At 44.9% G+C, this 22,319-nt stretch overlaps 1 protein-coding gene across 1 annotated transcript; it reads left to right on the forward strand.

Annotated features, from left to right (window-relative positions):
* The first annotated feature begins 222 nt into the window (after window positions 1–222).
* Window positions 223–22,055, forward strand: LOC123045189 (protein root UVB sensitive 1, chloroplastic). The gene is made up of 7 exons (XM_044468143.1): window positions 223–1,081; window positions 1,178–1,453; window positions 2,303–2,359; window positions 13,777–13,975; window positions 20,749–20,855; window positions 21,113–21,286; window positions 21,363–22,055. Exons 1-7 carry the CDS (start codon window positions 356–358, stop codon window positions 21,630–21,632), a joined length of 1,809 nt encoding a protein of 602 aa, XP_044324078.1. The 5' UTR covers window positions 223–355; the 3' UTR covers window positions 21,633–22,055.
* Window positions 22,056–22,319: the final 264 nt, after the last annotated feature.

Here is a 22,319-nt window from a genome sequence, read left to right on the forward strand (position 1 = left end):
TTGAGCGCGTGGATGTTAAAAAAATTGGGGCCGGATGTATGCGAACAACATTGGATGGTCGGCCCCCGCATTAGTATCCGCGGTCTGGTCCCCTGTCCGCGGACGGGTGCCGATGCCAATTTGCTGGTCAGCATCGGAGATGCTCTAACTTCTTTTTTTTCTGAGAGAAGGCAACTCTAACTTCTAGGCCTGTTTGGCCCTTGTGCATAGTCCAGCCCAATTTCCACAGCTGAACCTGATACCCTCCCCATGCTTGAAAACTCCAAGCCGCCGGCGCCGGCCGCCTCTCTGGTCCCTCCTAGACACCTCCGTCCCGTCGTCCCAACCCCGCCTCTCACCAAACCATTCCTCCTTGATGTCCTCGTCTCAATCTCTCATCCTCCTCCTCACCTCCCCTCTCCCCCCGCCTCCTCGTGTCGTCGCCGCCATCCCACCATCCTCGCGCCCCACCACCGCTAGCCGCTTCCGCCACCTCCCGCGCCTCACCGCCAATCTCTGCCTTCCGCCACTCGCGACCTCCGCTTCCGGCGGATTCGGAGATGGCAATTTCCCCGGTGGGGATGGGGGTGGCGGAGGAGGAGGAGGAGGGGGTTGGTGGCAAGGCGGGAGAGGAGACCCCCCCGACAAGCCCGGAGACGGGTGGCGACGGTGGCTTCAGTCCCTCCACCCCGAGCTCTTCCTCCTGTTCTTGCTCCTCCAGTCGGACGCCTTCGCTTCCATCCCATCCGCCCTCGCCGATGCCCTGGGAGCAACCGGCGGCGACGGCGGTAGCGTTTGGGAGGTGAGGGGTAGTGCGCGTACGCTGCTCGTACCCAACCCGACCGGAACCTCATACCTCGTTGCGGGAGACGATAAGCGGAAGCAAGAAGAGGGTATGGAAAAGACGGGGGCTGGCCCTGCTAATTTGGCCGCACTGCGGAGGCAACTCGAACGGTCATGGCGGCGGTGCACTGATGTTGCTCTTCAGTTGCTGCTGCCTGATGGATACCCGCACAGCGTGAGCAGCGACTATCTGCACTACTCGCTGTGGCGGGGCGTGCAAGGTGTTGCTAGCCAGATCAGCGGCGTGCTCTCTACGCAGGTATCGTTCGTAAACGCGTGTGTTAATTATGTATGTGCAATTCTCAGTCCGCCAGGTAAAACTTAGCATTTCTATCGGGTGAACTGTACTCCGCAGGCGTTGCTGTACGCAGTTGGTTTGGGTAAAGGAGCGATCCCGACGGCCGCCGCAGTGAATTGGGTGCTGAAAGATGGGCTTGGTTACTTGAGCAAGATACTCTTGTCGAAATTTGGGCGACATTTTGATGTGAACCCGAAGGGATGGCGGCTGTTTGCAGATCTTCTGGAGAACACAGCTTATGGGCTGGAGATTTTGACTCCGGTATTTCCTCACCTGTTTGTTCCCATTGGTGCAGCCGCTGGAGCTGGCCGATCGGCAGCTGCTCTAATACAGGTCAGGACTCAGGACTGTTACTTCTTGTACTGGGTTATCGGATTATCAGAGTTACAATGTTCCTGACCTATTTTCTCCATCCAATTCAATCTGGATCCATGAACACAACTGCTTATATAAGTGGTGACTGAATAAATTTTACAGTCTAGAACATGCTATTAACTTCTATCACAAACTAAGACTACACAACTAGCTCTCTAGATCCAGTATGCACATGTAAATAAACAACTGATTTCACATGCTTTGAACAAGCATTCCCTCTGACAACTTATACATTATATTTCATATTTCCCATACTACATGAACAGTCTAATTTTTACAACAGTATGCGGGTCCATTCTAGCCTTCTGCTATACTGAAATGTGATAATCACGTTTAAAAAAAAGTAATATTCCCTCTATTCCTGATTTGCATGCGGACCAGGACACATGTAGAAGAGACTGCATTATCCCTCTTCATTAACGCACTTGTTACTCTTGAATGGTGTGTGTTGCTCTACCTCCCAGAGTCCTAAGTGGCACTGGAGGTAGTCAAAGGACGTGGTATAGAAAATAAGCATACCCAGCATTACATAATATTACTACTACTGTTCCTATTCATATGTCTCAAACTTGGCATCCTGAACAAGTTACTTCCGTTTATAATAGTGCCGAATTGCATATCAAATTATATGATTGAAGTATTTACTAGCCATTTATCTGTGTGGTCAAATTAAGTGAAACAAATAATTATTGTGCAGTGTTATATACTATATAACATACTATGTGTTATTTCCTAATAAGCCGACGTTATTAATTTAGTTCTAGAAACCCTCTTTTGATAAACAGCTTCTACCATTTTTGTGTGTAGGCTGCCACAAGAAGTTGTTTCTTTGCTGGCTTTGCTGTCCAGAGAAACTTTGCTGAGGTGAAGTCCATATCCATTTTTTTTTCTGAACAATTTTCACCGAACACTTGTTTTGACTTGTCTATGTAAATGTTTCTTTTAATGTATCAGTCCTCAGACCATTAGATTATCGTATGTATGCCTCACAGTGCCATAGCAATTGGCCCGCAAAAGAGTTACATAGCACAGGATGCCTGTTATCTCTTGGTTCATTTCACATTTGATATATTTTGCTGCTTAGAAAAGCATCTTTTAGGATTTGAATTAGGTTCAGGATCTCATCTCAAGTTGGTTTCTTACTTTGTCCATATTGGATTGTGAGACAAAGAGTTTGAATCATATGGGATAAGTGAAGCCACGCCTGGGGAAACCTACACACTTTAACTTATGGAATGAAAATATAATCAGTTTTTTCTCCCCAGAAGTCTTCTCCTTCACCTATAGCCTATTTCCCTAAATCTAGTATCTCAAACTCCTTTAAAGGGTGCAAGCACTGATATATGTTACTTAGCATTTACTAATTACTGTCTCAACTAACGCTCATGATGATACCTATCTAATTGTTCACTTTGAGAATGTGATGTTATAGAATATATGATGCTATTCCGAATCCTATAAGCAATATGTATCTGAACCTATCTCAGATCTAGCTTACCCTTTTTTTTGTCCTTTTTTTTGAATCTTATTTTTTTGTCTTTGTTGTTAGGAAATATATTGTATGTTGCGAGAGAGAGAGAGAGAGAGGGAGGGAGGGAGGGAGGGAGGGGGGGGGGAGGGAGGGAGGGAGGGGGGGGGAGAGAGAGAGAGCGAGCTCCGATGGACCATGGGCTCACATACAGCATACCCCCTCAAGAGGGGTGATAAATATCAATCGTCCCCATCTTGTCACATTCTCTGGTTCCCACTCCTTTAGTCAAGTAATCTGCAATCTGTTGCCCTGAGCTCACATACTCTATGTTGATAATCGCAGCATCCAGTTTTTTCTTGATGAAGAATCTGTCAATTTCTGCATGTTTGGTTCTATTGTGTTGAACTGGGTTGTTTGCTATGTTAATTGCCGACTTCTTGTCGCATTATACATTCATACAACTGGTCCTCAAAATCTTTAGCTCTTCAAATAGATTCCTTATCCATAACAACTCACTCAATCCTTGAGGCATGGCTCTGTATTCAGCCTCTGTAGTTGATTTGGAAATAATTAGTTGTTTCTTGCTCCTCCAAGATGCTATATTTTCTCCTACAAAAACACAATGGCTTGAAGTTGATCTCTTGCCATCCAGGCAGCTAGCCCAATCAGCATCACAATAACCATCCACGACAAGGTGTCCATGACTCTTGTATATCAGTCCTTTCCTAGGAGAACCCTTCAAGTATCTCAAGATTCTATGTACTGCCTCAAGATGTTCACTTCTGCGCTCATGCATATATCTACTTACAACACTTATTGCCAATGCAATGTCTGGTTGTGTATGACACAAGTATAACAATCTTCCCACCAACCGTTGATATATTTCTTTATCCAGTAGATCACCTGATTGGGCAGTCACATTATGGTTTTGATTAATTGGGGTTGACGCAGCTCGACAACCCAACATGCCAACATCACAGAGGAGTTCTAGGGTATACTTTCTTTGAGAAAGAGCTATTCCTTTTCCAGACCTGGACACTTCTATACCAAGGAAGTACTTGAGAGTCGACCATCTTTAACTTCCTTGCTCAGACACCCCTTTAACCTTGCTATCTCTACGTTATCATCACTGCTGATAGTTATATCATCAACATAAACTGTAAGGATGGTTATTTTCCCTTTAGAGTGTCTATAAAACAGTGTATGGTCACCATTGCACTGCCCATACTATCACACACCGCCCGTCTAAACTTGTCAAACCAAGCTCTTGGAGGCTGCTTCAGTCTATAAAGGGCTTTCTTCGGCCTGCATACCTTGCCAACAGTCTCAGAAGTCGAGAACCTAGGTGGAATCTCCATGTAAGAACGCATTATTCACATCAAGTTGGTGTAAAGGCCACCAGAAATTTGCTGCACAAGAGATCAGAACCCCCACAATGTTCATCTTTGCTTCTGGAGCGGTCTCATTGTAGTCAATGCCGTATGTCTGCCTGTACCCCCTCGCTACAAGAGATCAAACATGACGCTGAGATCATTTTTCTCATCATAAAAGGATTCAGATTCATGAAACATAACATCCTTGCTCACAAAGGTTCACCTCTCAGACAGACTCCAACATTTGTACCCTCTTTGTCTGGAAGAATACCCAATAAAGATACACTTGATTGCCAATTTGTTGACTGATGGCCTATGATCATGAACAAAGCAAGTGCAACCAAACACACCTTGGGATGAATAGGGAATTTATTTTCGGTGAAAATCAACTCACATGGTGATTTCATACCTATCACCCGGGATGGTGTGCGGTTGATCAAGAAGGTGGCCATCATGACAGCTTCGCTCCACAGGAACTTGAGCACATTCATGGTGAACATCAATGCTCAGGCCACCTCCAACAGGTGGCGATTTTCCTCTCTGCCACCTCATTCTGAAGTGTGTCCGGACAAGATGTTTGATGCAGGATGCCCTTGTCCGGCATGAAGGCACCAATGGCCTTGTTAACATACCCAGTGCCATTGTCAGATCTGAGTGCTTGAATTTTCACATTGAATTGAGTTGGAACAAGTGCTTAAAAAACTTTGAAACACTGAAACACTTCATCTTTATGTTTCAGAAGATAGACCCAAGTCATCCGAGAATGGCAACCAATGAACGTAACGATATACTTCATACCACTGACAGATAAACACTGGACATGTCCATACATCAGAGTGGATTAACACAAAGGAGATATGCTCCTGATCCCCTTACTCACATATGAGTTTCTGGCATGTTTAACAGACTCACACGGATCACAATGCAGCTTGCTCTTGTCCACACCACTAATCACATCAGGAAATACTTAATACATTTTGTCAAAAGACGTTCCATCCTACAATGATAGATTGGGGCTCTTGTTTCCTTATCCCCAGCAACTGCGCCTAGCATGTGCATTCCCTCCTGGTCCATCATGTTGCGGTCCATGTACCACAACCCTCTACGCTTCGTTCCATTTCCAAGGCTCCTGCCTGTCGATCTCTCCTGGATCAAGAACACAACAACAACAAAGCCTTTAGTCCCAAACAAGTTTTTTTTTTGACTATTTACTGTGGAGCAAAAGGCTATGTACAAACTTACCTATACTAACTATACATGTCTAAGGAAGGCTATCAATCCAAGCTAATATTTTTGGCCTGATACAATCCGTAACCCTATGGGCAAGCATGGAGATGTCATGAATAAACATACATCTCCCGGAGCTAAAAGAAGGCCTGGTCTCCCTGAAAGTCTTCCCATTTCTTACCAGCCAAATGCACCAAGTCACAGTAAAGAAAACCTCAAAGAAGAATGGATGGCCAAAACTGTTTTTAGCATGCAGAATGCACTCAGCAATGTCACCCTGGTGTGTCCAATCAATCTGCAAGTAGTGCCAAACCCTGATGCTGAAATTGCATGAGAAGAAAAGATGAATCCTATCCTCATATCTTCTAGCAGGGCACATTTTTTTTTTTGCGGGTGACATGACACAGAGATTATCTTATCAGTGGACCTCCATTTCCTTCTGACTAGTAAATCCTTGGTGTTCAGTCTGTCAAAGAACAGCAACCAAGTAAAACATTTAATTTTCATTGTGCATTTGCTCTTCCAAAGCCATCTACAGGGCTGGATAACAGGAAGATGTGTGTGCATCAGAGTATAGTAACTTTTAGCAGAATAATTTCCTTTATCCAGCCAGCACCAAACATCACTTTCCATGGGGTTCCTCTGTAAGTTAGCTATCCAGTCCTGTAAGCATAACAACTCTGTTGCAGCCACTTGAGATATTGGCAGATTGAACAATGAAGCAATATCAGGGGTGGATAAGAAATCAGAGACGGAAATCTTGTCATCAATTGCATAGGAGAACAGGTGAGGTAATCTATCTCGGAGAGGCCTTGTGGATCCATCAAGATGCCAGCCATCAGACCAAAGCAGTACTGAATCCCTAGAATTGACTATAACAGTAGCCACCGCTCTGTAATTATCAGCCAGTTCAAAAACATCCTTCCACCAAAAGGAGCCACATAAGACAGTGGCCTGTGGAACTACTCCATGATAGTATGAATCCCAAATAAGAGATACCCATGGTATGTCAGCCTTGTTATAAAACTTGTGCAAATGCTTTACCAGAAGGGCTTGGTTCTGTATTTGCAGATTAATCACTCCCAGTCCTCCATTTGCTTTTGGCCTACATACCAATTCCCAAGCTGCTAGGGATTGTCTTGGTGTATCAGAATTACCACGCCAAGGGCATTGCCTCTCAATCCTTTCAAGCTGCTTGATAATACCAATAGGGATATCCAATGGGCACAGGAAATAAATTGGCATAGAAGATAAAACAGAGGTTAAAAGTTGCAGCCTAGAAAACCCTGATTCAGCATGGAGGAACTAGCAGTCAGCCTTCTTTCAACCCTGTCCACAAGAGGCATGAGATCCTGTATCCTTGGTTTTGTTGTTCCCATTGGCAACTCCAAGTAAGTGAAAGGTAAAGTAGTACATCCAAAGACAGATGCAAGCCTGGCAGCCTCCTCATCAGATACATTAAGTGGCACCATCATAGATTTATGAAAATTCACCTTAAGGCCAGTGGAGGCACGGAAAACATGTAACATCTCCTTGATTGCAATCAGTTGTGAGTCCACAGCAGGTACCAACATAATGGTTCTGCCACATGGACAGCAAGCTTCCACGCACCCCTGTCCATGGCTAGTTCTTTGGTGATACTCCAGTCCTTCAGATCTCTCTTTACGGACTCCTCTCATGTCAAGCTCGGTCTACCCCGACCTCTCTTGACATCATCAACACGCTTTAGCCGTTCGCTATGCACTGGAGCTTCTGGAGGCCGGCGTTGAATATGCCCAAACCCTCTTAGACGATGTTGGACAAGCTTCTCTTCAATCGGTGCTACCCCAACTCTATCCTGTACATCATCATTCCGGATCTTGTCCTTCCTTGTGTGGCCACACATCCATCTCAACATGCGCATCTCCGCTACACCTAACCATTGAACATGTCGCCTTTTAGTCGGCCATCACTAAGTGCCATACGACATTGCTGGTCGAATAGCTGTCCTATAGAACTTGCCTATTAGCTTTTGTAGCACTCTTTTGTCACAGAGAACGCCAGAAGCTTGGCGCCACTTCATCCACCCGGCTTTGATTCAATGGTTCACATCTTCATCGATATCCCCATCCCTCTGCAGCATTGACCCCAAATATTGCAAGGTGTCCTTCTGAGGCACCACTAGCCCATCAAGGCTAACCTCGTCCTCGTGCCTAGTAGTACTGAAACCGCACCACACGTACTTGGTTTTAGTTCTACTAAGACTAAAACCTTATGATTCCAAGGTTTGTCTCCATAGCTCTAACTTTCTATGAACTATCATCGACTAGCACCACATCATCCGCAAAGAGCATACACCATAGGATATATCATTGTATATCCCTTGTGACCTCATCCATCACCAAAGTAGAAACATAAGGGCTCAAAGCTGACCCTTGGTGCAGTCATATTTTAATTGGAAAGTCATCAATGTCACCATCACTTGTTCGAACATTTGTCACAACATTATTGTACATGTCCTTGATGAGGGTAATGTACTTTGTCGGGACTTTGTGTTTTTCCAAGGCCCACCACATGGCATTATGCGGTATCTTATCGTAGGCCTTCTCGAAGTCAATGAACACCATATGCAGGTCCTTCTTTTGCTTCTTCTATCTCTCCATAAGTTGTACCAAGAAAATGGCTTCCATGGTCGACCTCCCAGGCATGAAACCAATCTTGTCATTCTTGGTAAGCGGTGCTCAATCTCTCTCTCATAGCTTCATTGTATGACTCATTAGCTTAATTCCACGGTAATTAGTACAACTTTGAACATCCCCCTTGTTCTTGAATATTGGTACTAATATACTCTGTCTCCATTCTTCTGGCATTTTGTTTGCCCCCAAAAATGAGGTTGAAAAGCTTAGTTAGCCATACTATCACTGTGTTTCTGAGGCCTCTCAACACCTCAATGGGGATACAATTAGGGCTATCGCCTTGTCTCCTTTCATTCTTTTTAAATCCTCCTTGGCCTTAGGCTCCTGAATCCGCCGCACAAAACGCCTGCTGTCATCAAAGGAGTCGTCCAGTTCAATGGTAGAGCTCTCATTCTCCCCATTGAACAGCTTGTCGAAGTACTTCCGCCATCTATGATTAATCTCCTCGTCCTTCACCAGGAGTTGGTCTGCTCCGTCCTTGATGCATTTGACTTGGTCGACATCCCTTGTCTTCCTCTCTTGGATCTTTGCCATCTTATAGATGTCCCTTTCGCCTTCCTTAATGTCTAAGCGTTGGTAGAGGTCGTCATACGCCCGAGCCCTTGCTTCGGTCACAACTTGCTTTGCGGCCTTTTTTGCCACCTTGTACTTCTCTATGTTGTCTACACTCCTATCCAGGTAAAAGCGTCTGAAAAAATCTTTCTTCTCCTTAATAGCCTTTTGGACATCATCGTTCCACCACCATGTATCTTTAGCTTCGCTTCTACTTCCCCTGGACACTCCAAACTCCTCTGAGGCCACCTTACAATGCAAGTCACCATTTCCATCCACATATTGTCTGCATTACCTCCTTCCTCGCAAGGGCACTCCTTAATGACCCTCTCCTTGAATGCCTGAGCTACCTCTGGATACGAATCCGAAAGCAGAAGTCAGCCACCACAAGTGTATGGCGGCGGGGCCATTTTCCCTCCTCCCCTGGTGCTCTGCGGCGCGCGACTCAGCGTGCTGGTGAGGAGCGAGGTGCTTGCGAGGGGCGGCTCGGCGGCGACGCGGTAGGTCGTGCGATGGTGCGGCGGCGGCTGCGCGTATTTTTTGGTGGGGCATGCTGGCGCATTGGGGAGGCGGGGCGGCTAGCTGCGGCGACGACTCCATCAGATCCAAGCATATGGCGACGAGGGCTGCGGCGGCGCGGGATCGTTGGCCTCGGCCAGATCTGGCCGTGGCTGGGCGCGTTCCTGATGTCCGGTGACTGACCCATGGTCACCGGGTTGCGGACGGCGCGGTGGCGGGTGCGGCCTGCGGGCAACTGGGCGGATCTCGACGGGTTCTGTTGATCACGCCGGGATTCAACCCTGGTCTGGGTCCTTGACACCGCGGGCAACTCCGGGGGAAACTCTAGGTCTCATTGGGATCGAGTGATGACGATGCTTTTGTATCGTAGTCCCTCCTGAGGGCATCGTCTTTGGAGTTTGCTCAGGTGGAAGGGACCAGCGACGCCGGCGGCGTACGAACTGGTGGCGCGACTGCCGATGAAAATCGTGCCAACTTCGGTCATGGTAGATGATGGCGGCGTCTCCGATGTCGTTTCCTTGTTGAGGCATCGTCATTGCAGTTTGCGTCATGAGGCTCGGTATGCTTCGGGGGAAACCTAGATCTGGGTCTCCTGGATTGGACGATGACTGCGCCTTTGGTATCGGTCGCCCTCCTAGGGGCATCGTTTTGGAGCAAGTGCTGGCTGGAGGGGACTAGAGGAGGAGCAGTATTCCATCTACCGCAAGGCCGACGGCGGATCCCGGCGGCATGACGCTGCGGAGTTTCGGCGACAGGCGCGGGCGGATGGATACGTGCAGGATAGTGGCGCTGTCTGGCGCCGTGGTGGCGTTGAGGCAGACCTGACAAGGTTGGTGCGTCAGTACCTGCTCTGGAGATGGGCTAGTGGAAGATGGTGGCGGTGGCTTCTGAGAGTGCGCCGGACCGGTGTGTGACACAGTCCCAGTATGTGGCTGGGCTGGGGCATCAGGCGTGAAATGTTAGGCTTAGGTGCGATATCTGTTTGGTATTCGGCACCCCTTCATCAAGGGCATAGGAGTAGCGACATGTGTTGCCAAGATGGTGGGCTTACTGATGTATTACTTTGTAAGGTCTTTGTGAATAATTACTAAAGTGGCTGCATGCATCACCCAGATGCAGAGGCTGGGGGTTTATCCTCTTTTCCAAAAAAAAAAACAAGTGTATGTTGAGGGACAACTCTCTCTCCAGTTATCACATTACAATCTAGGCAAGCACGCCTGTCTCCTCTTCTCAAGAGGATGAAATCAGTATGGCTAGAGTGTTGGCTACTACTAAAAGTCACTAGATGTGATGCTCCCTTACTAAAGAGGGTCTTACCTACGATCATGTCGTAGGCTAGAGCAAAGCTTAAGACATCCTCTCCTTGATTCCTGATGCCATAGCCACAGCCCCCATGCACTCCGTCAACCTGTATTAGATGTACCCAAGTGGCATTGAGGTCTCCTCCTATGAAGAGCTTCTCGCCAATAGGTACACTCCTAACCATGTCCTCCAGTCCTTCCCAGAGCTCCCTCTTGGTGTTCTCATGTGGCCTACTTGTGGAGCGTACGCGCTGATAACATTGATAACCAAGTCCTCAACTACCAGCTTGACCAAGATAATCTGACTATTGACATCTACCACTCCATACTTGAGGGCATACGCGCTGATAACATTGAGAACTAAGTCCCCAACTATCAGCTTGACCAAGATAATCCGACTCTTAACGTCTACCACTCCATACTTGAGGCTCTTGTTGATCAAGATGCCTAGTACATTTCTGTTTACAGTCGTTCCCATGTACCTCAGCTTGAAGCTGGTATCCTCCACCTCCTTCGCCTTCTGTCCCCTCCATTTGGTTTCTTGGATGCAAAGGATATCAACACCTCTCCTCACCGTTGTATCAACTAGCTCACGAAGCTTACCTGTTAGGGATCAAGAACACCAAGTTGTCAACTATTATTGGGTAATCAATTTGGTCAACCAAAGCACTCAAGGACACTAAGTTCATGAGAGAAGCTGGCACGTGCAACACCCTGCGATGGGCTGGGCTGTGCCATCTGCTGTGTGAATGTTTTTCTGATGTGTGAGAGTGTGGAACATAAGATTTGAACTCATTAAAGTCTCCAGCAACATGATGTGATGCTTCAGAATCAAGCACCCATTCCGTGTTCATTTTATGGGCTGCTATTGATGCGTGTTCAATGTTACCTTCATCTGTATCGACAAAGCTGGCATAGTTGGTAGCAGTCCTCCTGCATGCTGCTTCCCTTCAGCTGAAGCAGCTACATTTGCCTTGGGAGCATTCCAAGAATCGCCACTCCCTTTTCGACCACGACTCCCATTCCGACCACCTTGCTGCTAGTGCCACCACTATATCCTCGTCCTCTGCCTCTTTTGGCCAGTGCAGAAACGGCTGATATGCCCAGTTTTCCCAAAAAGGGCCCCCCCCTCCCCCGCTTTATATTATAAAGCAACCATCACCACAAACCAACTGAGACACCGATACAGCCACACGCCAACACCGCACACGACACACACACCCAAGGCAAGATACAAAGGTGCCGGGCACCGACGCACCACCCCACCGACAACCAAGCAAACTACAGATGTGCGAAGAGGACAACTTGGTGCCAACGGGGACCTCCACCATGAGCAACCACAACGGAGAGGTGAGGTGGACAACAACGAGGCTAGGACTCCAAAACGGTGCCTCCCAGAAGGGTACGACCACAGATAGCCGCCACCGCCCGATCCCGAAGATCAAGTTTTCACCCGGAGCAGGACGGACGGAATGGGAACGCCGCGACGGAGCCCACATGCCCCGTTTAACCACAATTATAACACTTCCCAGATTCATTGACAGCTCCTCTTCTCCATTGGGATATCGCAGCAGTGGCCTCATCAAGGGACACAAGCGTCGGCTGTTGTAGTAGCACATGTTTGCTCTCAAAACCTTGATCTAGACCTTTGAGAAATTGCATCACACGCCTATGCTCAACCCAATTCCTGGCAATTTCTATGGACTGATCCAGATCCGCTCAAAAATGTTGCAGCTCGTTCACATACACTATCACACTTCTGTCACCTCGACGAACAGCGTGGATCTTGTCTTCAATTTGAGACATGAGCAAATTGCCCTTCCGAAATGAATACCTCATGGATAGCAGGCTCCACACAGCAGAAGCATTCGACAATGCCTCAACAGACACTGTAATCGCTGGAATCAGGGAGTTTAACATTTAAGTCAATATCAGGGAGTCAGTAACACTCCACTTCTTTCATTCTGAGCTCTCCTTGTCAGCCAGTTCTTCAGCAGTTCCAAGAACATACCCCGTCAGGCCCCTTGTCTTCATGATCAACAAGGCCTGCCTCGACAGGTAGCTGCTCACACCGTTCAGCTTGACATCATTTTGCATGAGCTCAAGCTTGAATCCCTGATCTGCTTGAGGCACAACAATTCTGCTACCTGGAGGAGTTGACCCCTCGGCGGCCTTCACAGCCATGAGTTGCGGAAGTTTCTCTATAGCAGCGGTAAGTTCAGTCCCCATGACGCCTCCACCTCTTCTTCTCCTAGCTGTGCCACCTCCAATGCTGTGTCTCCTTCCTCTGCAACCAGCTCCTTCCTCTGCAATCAGCAGCCACTCAGCTGTGAAAACCTTTCTTCTACGCGCGCAAGCACCATGAAGCTAGCCACCAACTCCAGCAGCCCACCAGCAGCAGCTCCAGTCACACTCCATCTTCTCAACTAGCACCAACTCCAGCAGCTCAGCAGCAGCAGCAGCAAGCAGTGGCAGCCATCTTCTCCTCAAACAGCAGCACTTCTCCACTATTTTTCTTCTACAATCAGCGCACACACACGCACACAGCAGCAACTCCAGCAAGCAGCAGAGTAGCACGCACCACACAGCATCAGCTCTGCGCCCAGACCCGCCGCCTCCTTGCTGCAAGCTCACGCAGCTTCTTCTCGCCTGAGTCAACCGCGCCGCCTCGCTGTATTCCGCCTCCAGCCGCTCACCCTGTCTTCTCGCCGGACTACACCACCGGCGCCGCCGCCGTCTCTGCAGCCTTGTCTGATACCATGTTGCGAGAGAGGAACGCACCTCGTGCTGTTGTTTCTGGTGTGGAGCGGCACATCTGACCAGACATGGTCTAGCTCCTCTTCTAGGTCACTGGACCGTGCCTGGGCCTTATGGGCCGGATGGAACATGGGCTCACATCCAACATTGTATAGTGTGCGCATGCATAATTTTTGATATTGTTTGGATGGCAAAGAGTTGCCAACCCCACCTTGCAGTGGCATCAGTACAACTGGGTAGTACTATTTTCTTTCTTGGATGCACTTCTGCCATTTTTATATTATAAAGGAACTACCCATGTGACCTTTACTTCTTAAGATACTCAATGCTCAATACTCAATGCGATATCTGTGACTCACTTCATATTTTCACCTGAGTGACTGAAATCAATTGAGTTATGTTTCAGGTCATTGCAAAGGGTGAAGCGCAGGGAATGGTTAGCAAGTTTGTTGGCATAATGCTTGGCATAGCGTTAGCTAACCAAATTGGCTCATCAGTACCACTGGCTCTTATTTCATTTGCTGGTGTTACTGTAGTTCACATGTATTGCAACCTTAAGTCTTATCAATCAATTCAGCTGAGGACGCTGAATCCTTACTGTGCAAGTAAGTTTGCTTTCTTCTCTGCTGCCATCCTAGCCCTGAATCCTCCTATGGCACATCTTTCTGTGACTAAAACTTAAAATGGTTAGGTAGATAAATGATAAATCAGTATATTTGTGATGGATAAAAATGCCAGGACTAAATTGAACTAGGCAAAGATCCACAGTTAGTTTAATGCCCATATTTTTGGCAAATATTGAAATTTAGTTTGCGACGTCGTATTTCATGCAAATTTGTCAATTTCAAGGTAAGTGATTCTCATGGAAGAGGAAGACAAACCAAAATTCGGGCCGGCAGTGGCAGCATAAACTGGCCAATCTTGACAAGTTGATAAATGATAGGAATATGACTGCCTGATATATACCATGATGTTGCTCCTTTTAGACATGTTGTTTCATCAATGTGACTAAGTACATTTTAAAAGATAAGTTATTTTAAAATATAAAATACTTCTAAAAATACAAGAATATATATTTATATTTCAAGAACATCCAGGAGAGCTGCATGCAAATCTGTAGCAGGATAGATCGTTGGTACAAGTTCAAAGATCATAGCCAGGAGGAACTGAAGCAGCACAAAGGTTGTGGAGGAGCAACTCCACCTTGCTGCTACAATGTGTACAACACAAGTGTTGAAGGAACAGCTTCAACGTGCTGCGCTAGATATCGCTCTAGAGGCGAATGTAGGCTGATAGGGCAGCAAGAGTTCAATCCAGAACTCCTAGGGCACAAGATCTACTCCAAGATCTTAGATAAGAACAATAAGTTCTATTATAGGTAGGGGTACATAGTCTGCATACAAAGTAGAGGTGAGGACCTCTATTTATAGGGCTTTGGGAAGCCTTCACATACTTCTACTTATAGCTGGGATACTCTAAAAACATTATTTAAGGTTCACCATTCTACTCATAGCTACTCACAACTAGAAGACTCTAGAAAACAGTAGGTAGGATAAAGAAAAGAAATACTAGACCACAATAGAAGTATCTAGAAGTAGCCAAACAGATTTGACATATGATTATATTTTCATGTTCCTCATCTACTGTTCCTCATCATTCTCCCCTGGTTGTTTGGAATTCGCCCTCGAGTCGCTTGGAAGATCTATCACATAAACATTATCATTTATCTTCCTCACGATAGAGAAGGGCCCATACCTTCACTGCCTAAGTTTCCCTTTAACACCTAAAGGCAGTCTCTCTTTTCGAAGGTAGACCATCACCTTATCACCGGCTTGGAATGATTTTAGCCTCCTTTTGCAATCAGCAAGTTATTTATATTTCTGATTTTGTGCTTCCAAAGCACCACGAATCTCTTCAAATAACTTGGTGTAATTATCAGCAAAGGACAATGCTGATTTTGAGTTTCCCCTTGGTGGTAGCTTCACCAGGTCCACCACATGTGATGGAACTTTAGTGTAGACAATGGAAAAAGGGCTCCTTCCTGTGGATCTATGCTTGGAGTTATTGTAGGAGAATTCTGCAAGAGATAAAGCCAAATCCCATTGTCCCTTTCTTTCTCCACAAATGCAACGGATCAGATTACCCAAAAACTTGTTCACCACTTCCGTTTGTCCATCTGTTTGTGGATGAGCAGTGCTAGAAAATTTCAATTCAGTGTTGAATTGCTTCCACAAAGTGAGCCAAAATGCAGCAAGAAACTTGCTATCACGGTCTGAGACGATGGACCTTGGTACTCCATGAAGTCTGACCACTTCTCGAAAGAATAGGTTTGCCACATGATGAGCATCCGTTGTTTTGCGGCATGGGATGAAATGAGCCATCTTAGAGAATCTATCCACGACCACAAATACAACATCACTTCCTCGTCTTGTTCTTGGCAAGCCCAAGACGAAGTCCATAGAAATGTCCTCCCATGGAGCGACAGGAACAGGCAAAGGCATGTATAACCCTGTGTTCTGGACTTGGCCTTTGCAGGTCTGACATACGGGGCACCGTTGAACGAACTTTCCAGCATCTCTCTTTAGTTGTGGCCAAAAGTAGCGAGCTTCCAGGTTAGCAATAGTCTTGTCCCGTCCAACATGGCCACTAAGATCACTTGAATGGAGCTCTCTAACCAGCTTGTCACGTAGAGAACTTCTTGGAATGCACAAACGATCATTTTTGAAGAGATATCCATCTTGCATCAAATAGTCATCACCTAATGGTTGGCCCCTTGCGTGCTTTACCCAAACATGGCCAAAGTCTTCGTCACCCTCATACAACTCCTTTATTTGATCCATGCCCGGAAGTTCAGCTCCAAAAGAAGTCAAGAGGCATGCACGACGACTCAAAGCATCGGCCACTCTGTTAGTTATTCCAGATTTATGCATGATGAGATAGTTAAATCTCTCCAGATATGCTGCCCATCTTGCTAGCATGCGGTCAACATGCCTTTGATTTCTAAAATGCTTCAAGGATTGATGGTCGCTATAAACAATGAACTCTTTAGGCAGCAAATAGACTTTCCAAGTTTTCAACGCTCTGAAAACGGCGTATAATTCTTGCTGATAGGTACTCCATTTCTGTCTAGCTTCACTTAACTTCTCACTAAAGAAAGCAATGGGCTTCCTTTCTTGAGATAGGACAGCTCCAATGCCTACTCCACTTGCATCACACTCCAACTCAAAAGTCTTGTTGAAATCAGGTAGTACCAAGACAGGAGCTTGTGATAGCTTTTGTTTAATCTCATTGAAGCTAGCTTCAGCTGCTTCTGCCCATTGGAACTTTCCTTTCTTCAAACACGTAATTGGTGCCATGATAGTGCTGAAATTCTTAACAAATCGCCTATAGAAAGTTGCAAGGCCATGAAAGCTTCTTACCTCAGAAATGGTCTTAGGAGTTGGCCATTCTCGGATTGCTTCAACCTTAGAATCATCAACACGAATGCCGTCACATGTTATGACGAATCCTAGGAAAAGAAGTTGTGTTTGCAGGAAAACACATTTCTTCAAGTTGACGTAGAGCTCATTTTTCCTTAGTACTTCTAGCACCTTCTGAATGTGATCAAAGTGTTCATCCTCATCCTTGCTATAGATCAAGATGTCATCGAAATAGACCACAACAAAGTGGGATAAGAAGGGTCTAAGGACTTGATTCATTAAGTGCATAAAGGTACTTGGTGCATTTGAGAGTCCAAATGGCATGACTAGCCATTCAAACAACCCTTCCTTTGTCTTGAAGGCGGTCTTCCATTCATCCCCGGGTCTTATACGGATTTGATGATATCCACTTCTTAAATCTAGCTTTGTGAGCACTCTTGCTCCACTAAGCTGATCCAACATATCATCCAGACGGGGAATAGGGAATCTATACCTTACGGTGATCTTGTTAACGGCTCTACTGTCCGTACACATGCGCCAAGATCCATCTTTCTTTGGCGCGAGTAGGGCTGGTACAACACATGGGCTAATACTTTCTCGAATGTGCCCCTTTTGCAACAATTCCTCCACTTTCTCCTTCAACATATCATGCTCCTTTGGGCTCATTCGATAGTGTGGAAGATTAGGAAGACTTGCTCCCGGAATTAAGTCAATTCTATGTTGAATTCCTCTCATCGGTGGCAAGCCATGTGGCTCCCCAAGTATGTACTAAAATTCTGCCAATAAACCATGTACCTTTGCTGGAATTTCAATAGTCAGGTGCTCTTCTCCCTTTACAACAAGTGCAGCACACAAATCTGCCTCCTTCAAGTCTTCCATAAACTCATGAGAGGTATGGGAGATAGTTAACATAGTTTTCCCCTCCTCCTTAGAGGTATTACCTTCGGTTTTGTTTGGTAAGATAATGATCCTTCTCTTGTTCCAAATGAAAGAGTAAGAATTTTCCTTGCCCTTGTGTGTAGTATCCACATCAAATTGCCAAGGCCTCCCAAGAAGAACATGGCTGGCATCCATGTCAACCACATCACACAACACATTTGAGCGATAATGCTTACCCAAAGAAAGTGGCAGGTTGCATTGTTTGGTGATCCTCATATTCACTCCTTTCTTGATCCATCCAATAGTGTAGGGATTTGGATGATCATGGGTTTCAAGCTTTAAATGGTCCACCAACTTCTGGGAGATAAGATTCTCGCAGCTGCAACTATCAATCACTAGTTTGCATACCTTGCCATTCACCGTGCATTTGCTCTCAAATATTTTCTTCCGTTGTGTGTCATCCAGTTGTGGTGTGGAACATAGGACACGCTGGATCACACATACCACCTCTTCACCTTCTTCTTGACAAACCTCTTGTCCGTCTACATCTTTAGATTCGTATTCTTCCTCATCGCTTTCACCATCATGGATAGTCGTGTTAACAAATTTCCTTAGTGGGCAACCGCTGGATATGTGTCCCTCTTTACCACATTTATAGCACTTTGGGCCTTCATTTGCCTTACCCTTGCCTCTAGTTTGCTTCGGGATAGGCTGTTTTGTCTTTGGTGGAGTGGTCTTTTCTTCCACTCTATTAGGTTGGCTCCTAGATGAGCCTTCGGTATGAGGATATGGAGGATATGGAGCCTTAGTTGTCTTTCTCATCCTCACAAACCTCTCGGCCTTTAAGGCTAGAGCTTGTGCTTGATCAATGGACCAGATTTGTTGCATCATCAATCGATCTTGAATAGCATCATTGAGACCATTGATGTACCTTGCAACTTGTTGCTCTTCAGTTTCAGCAAAGGTTGCACCTCACTTGTAGCCTTAGAAACTCCTTCGTGTAATCTGAAACAGTCCTATTTCCTTGAGCACAATTTTGAAATTGGATAAATAGGATCTGGTCATAATCAGCGGGCAAAAATCTCCCTTTCAAGAGGCCTTTCATTTGTCGCCAAGTTCTAACACGAGGTTCTCCTCTCAGCCTGCGCTCCTCTTGAACGCGATGCCACCATGCACCGGCTCCTCCTTTCAGCTTGTTTGCGACCAAAGGAACTCTACGATCTTCCGGAACCTCCATGACCTCAAAGAAAGTCTCCACTTCATATAACCAATCCAGGCACCCTTCAATGTCAACATTTCCATTAAAACGTGGGATCTCAGCTTTCACCTTGTATGTATCTCTTGCATATGTAGGGTTGGGTGCTCTCCGATATGCGTAGAGATTTGGTTCTTCAAGGGCATCATCATATTCTTCACCTTCAGAAGCCTCAACATAAATTGGCCTTCTTGAAGCACGTTGAACAACATGTTGTCGTGACGATCTTGCTCCAAGATTACCTCTCCATCTTCCTTGATGAACATCTTCCTCTTCTTTAGATGAATCTCCTTCATTGGTAGCAGGGGGGACAGCCTTTCTTATCATCTCAACCAGCTGGTCAAATCTCCTATTTAGATCTTCACGCAGCTCTTTGATTTGTTGTTCAGCAGCATCCACCCTCTTCTCCAATTGCTCCATTGCTTGCTGCAACTTGCTCTCGAAGAGGACAGCAAGAACGATTATGGATTAATGAGGCTCTGATACCACCTGAAGCAGCACAAAGGTTGTGGAGGAGCAACTCCACCTTGCTGCTACAATGTGTACAGCACAAGTGTTGAAGGAACAGCTTCAACGTGCTGCGCTAGATATCGCTCTAGAGGCGAATGTAGGCTGATAGGGCAGCAAGAGTTCAATCCAGAACTCCTAGGGCACAAGATCTACTCCAAGATCTTAGATAAGAACAACAAGTTCTATTATAGGTAGGGGTACATAGTCTGCGTACAAAGTAGAGGTGAGGACCTCTATTTATAGGGCTTTGGGAAGCCTTCACATACTTCTACTTATAGCTGGGATACTCTAGAAACATTATTTAAGGTTCACCATTCTACTCATAGCTACTCACAACTAGAAGACTCTAGAAAACAGTAGGTAGGATAAAGAAAAGAAATACTAGACCACAACAGAAGTATTTAGAAGTAGCCAAACAGATTTAACATATGATTATATTTTCATGTTCCTCATCTACTGTTCCTCATCAGGAACTGACCCAATAAAATAGGGTTTTTATCATTACTGCCACTAGTTGTGTCCCACTAAGTTTTGCCATTAGAAGTTACAACTGCTAAAAACTGCCATCGTTCCATGAGATGCCTTTGTTCCATTAGATGTTTGCTCAAAAATGCCATTGTTCCATCTCAAAGAAGCATCTCATTTTTTAGGTGTCTCATTATTTAGGCTAAAAAATAAATGATAAAAACCCAATAAAATATTTTTGCTGGAATTTTTTGTCTATAAGATATGCAAAGAGCTGGGAAATCCACTATTTAGTCTTGTAGAATTGCTTGCAATTACTTTGCTGAGTTTATCACCTCTTTTCTGAAATATGGAATATAAAATGTTCAGAATGAGGTAAAAGCTTAACAGAGACTGTCCAATTGATGGTTGAATTGAAAATAACACACGAAGTACACTCTTATCTCCATTTTATGGTGAGAGTCTTTCACGAAGAATGTTAATGTGTTTGGTTTGTGTACACCCATTGTTGGAGGAAAATGTAGATCTTTTAAGGTATAAATTTCGCCCTCTTGATGAATTTACTATAAATTTAGCGTTAGAAAATTAAATATGGCTTCTTATGGTGCGTTCCATAGATAACATTATTTTCTGTTAAGGTTAAAAAAACATTATTTTCTGTTACTCCCATATTTTGGGTTTAGATTTAATGGCACATTGCGTTTTCTCCTACTTTTTACATGTCTAACAAGCATGCTAGCATACATTTATACATATTAGCTCAAGCACGTGCCTGTGTAATGTTTTTCTTTGGCATTCAACAGTGTTCAAGGACGTCTTTAAGCATTTGCTCAATTATAATTTTCTGTAGGTTTGGTATTTAGTGAATATTTATTAAGTGGACAAGTTCCTTCAGTCAAAGAGGTTAACGACAAGGAGCCACTTTTTCCGAATTTATCCATGGGTGCTCAAGTTAAAGTAAGTCAAGAATACTTCTTACTATTCATCGCTGACCTTTTTTTAGAAAATAAAGTTAGGAGGCATGTTCTACATATGCTCGGTCATGTCCAAGTATCGTGGCTTTTCTTGTTAGAGTTGGTTATAATTACTTAACTAGTTCTTTTTATTGAGAATAGTAAAGTAGTTTAATTGTAGGCGTTTGATTTGAAGAATGTTTTCCTGCTTTATTTAATTTCATTTCTCACTATCTTTGGTTTCTTTGATTTGTTTACCAGCAAAGTGAGATTTTGTCAGCAGAAGCAAAAGATGCTGCAGATACAATCTATCGACGGTTACAATTGGGTTCTAAGCTTAGTGAAATAATTGAGAACAAGGAAGATGCATATGCACTGTTTGATTTGTACAAAAATGAGCAATACCTTCTTACGGATTACAAGGGGAAATTTTGTGTGAGTTCATCTTGATGCAACTATTTCTTAACTTTGATTCTGTTATAGTAGTTAACATATTACCTGTCATTTGTAGGTTGTTCTTAAAGAGGGATCTTCCCCAGAAGACATGCTGAAATCTCTATTCCATGTTAACTATCTGTACTGGTTAGAGAAATATATGGGTTTCAAACCATTCAATGTTGCCTCCGAGTGTAGACCAGGTGGAAGGCTTGAAGCATCACTGGATTATGTTCAGAGGGAGTTTACACATGTCAAGCATGATGGTTCAAATGGTGGCTGGGTGATGGATGGTCTGATTGCTAGACCCTTGCCTGTAAGAATACGTGTTGGCGATGTTCCTTGATAGGAATCCTCGACTCATTTTGCCCACAGCTACGCTTATTAGAATTGTACAGCCTCTTATTCTTTGATAAATTTAGGGACACAAGGTTATCTCAAAGCCGATTGGTTCTTCCATTGTATGGGGCAAGTTCATGAACTAGCAGTCGTCAGTCTGAGTGGCCAAAATAAGCTGCAAAGTTCATTATCTGGTTGTTATCATAAGGCTGTAGCTGGTATATCTTTGGTCTTATTTCTTCCGAGATTTTTGTTCTCCTTTTGTTATTTGTTGACTTTTGAAGCTTGTAGTGGCTGGTCAGAAAAATAAGAACACTTCTCTGGCAATTATAGAGATTAAGACTGTTAATAGAGGATTGTGCTTGAGACAGATCCTAGTGGTAGTTGGCTAGTTGTGAATAATAAAGCATGCATCACATCCTTGTTGTTATTTTCTCTTGGCATTGGTTGTGTCACTCCTTGATGCAAAGCTTACTCTGGGATTTCAAAGTATGCCGGAGGCTGCCTTAGTTTTTATATACAAATACAGAATCTGAGTCGAGAATCTATTCAATTTTGCTCAGACCTGTTGTATTCCCTTTTTCCGAATATAATGTATATGCTGAATATTGCTTTTCTGGGTTGCCCTGTTGGTTGCATGAATTTTGATTCATTGTATTCACATTTACAACTGTTTTAATTGTATTTATTATGT

The sequence above is a fragment of the Triticum aestivum genome, chromosome 2B (assembly GCF_018294505.1).
Source record: "Triticum aestivum cultivar Chinese Spring chromosome 2B, IWGSC CS RefSeq v2.1, whole genome shotgun sequence".
Lineage (NCBI taxonomy): Eukaryota > Viridiplantae > Streptophyta > Magnoliopsida > Poales > Poaceae > Triticum > Triticum aestivum.

Coding starts and splice junctions, on each gene's coding strand:
- LOC123045189 (XM_044468143.1), top strand. CDS start 356: ATGTCCTCGTCTCAATCTCTCATCCTCCTCCTCACCTCCCCTCTCCCC. Junction 20,856..21,112: donor CCATGGGTGCTCAAGTTAAA/GTAAGTCAAGAA, acceptor TTTGTTTACCAG/CAAAGTGAGATTTTGTCAGC. Junction 21,287..21,362: donor ATTACAAGGGGAAATTTTGT/GTGAGTTCATCT, acceptor TGTCATTTGTAG/GTTGTTCTTAAAGAGGGATC.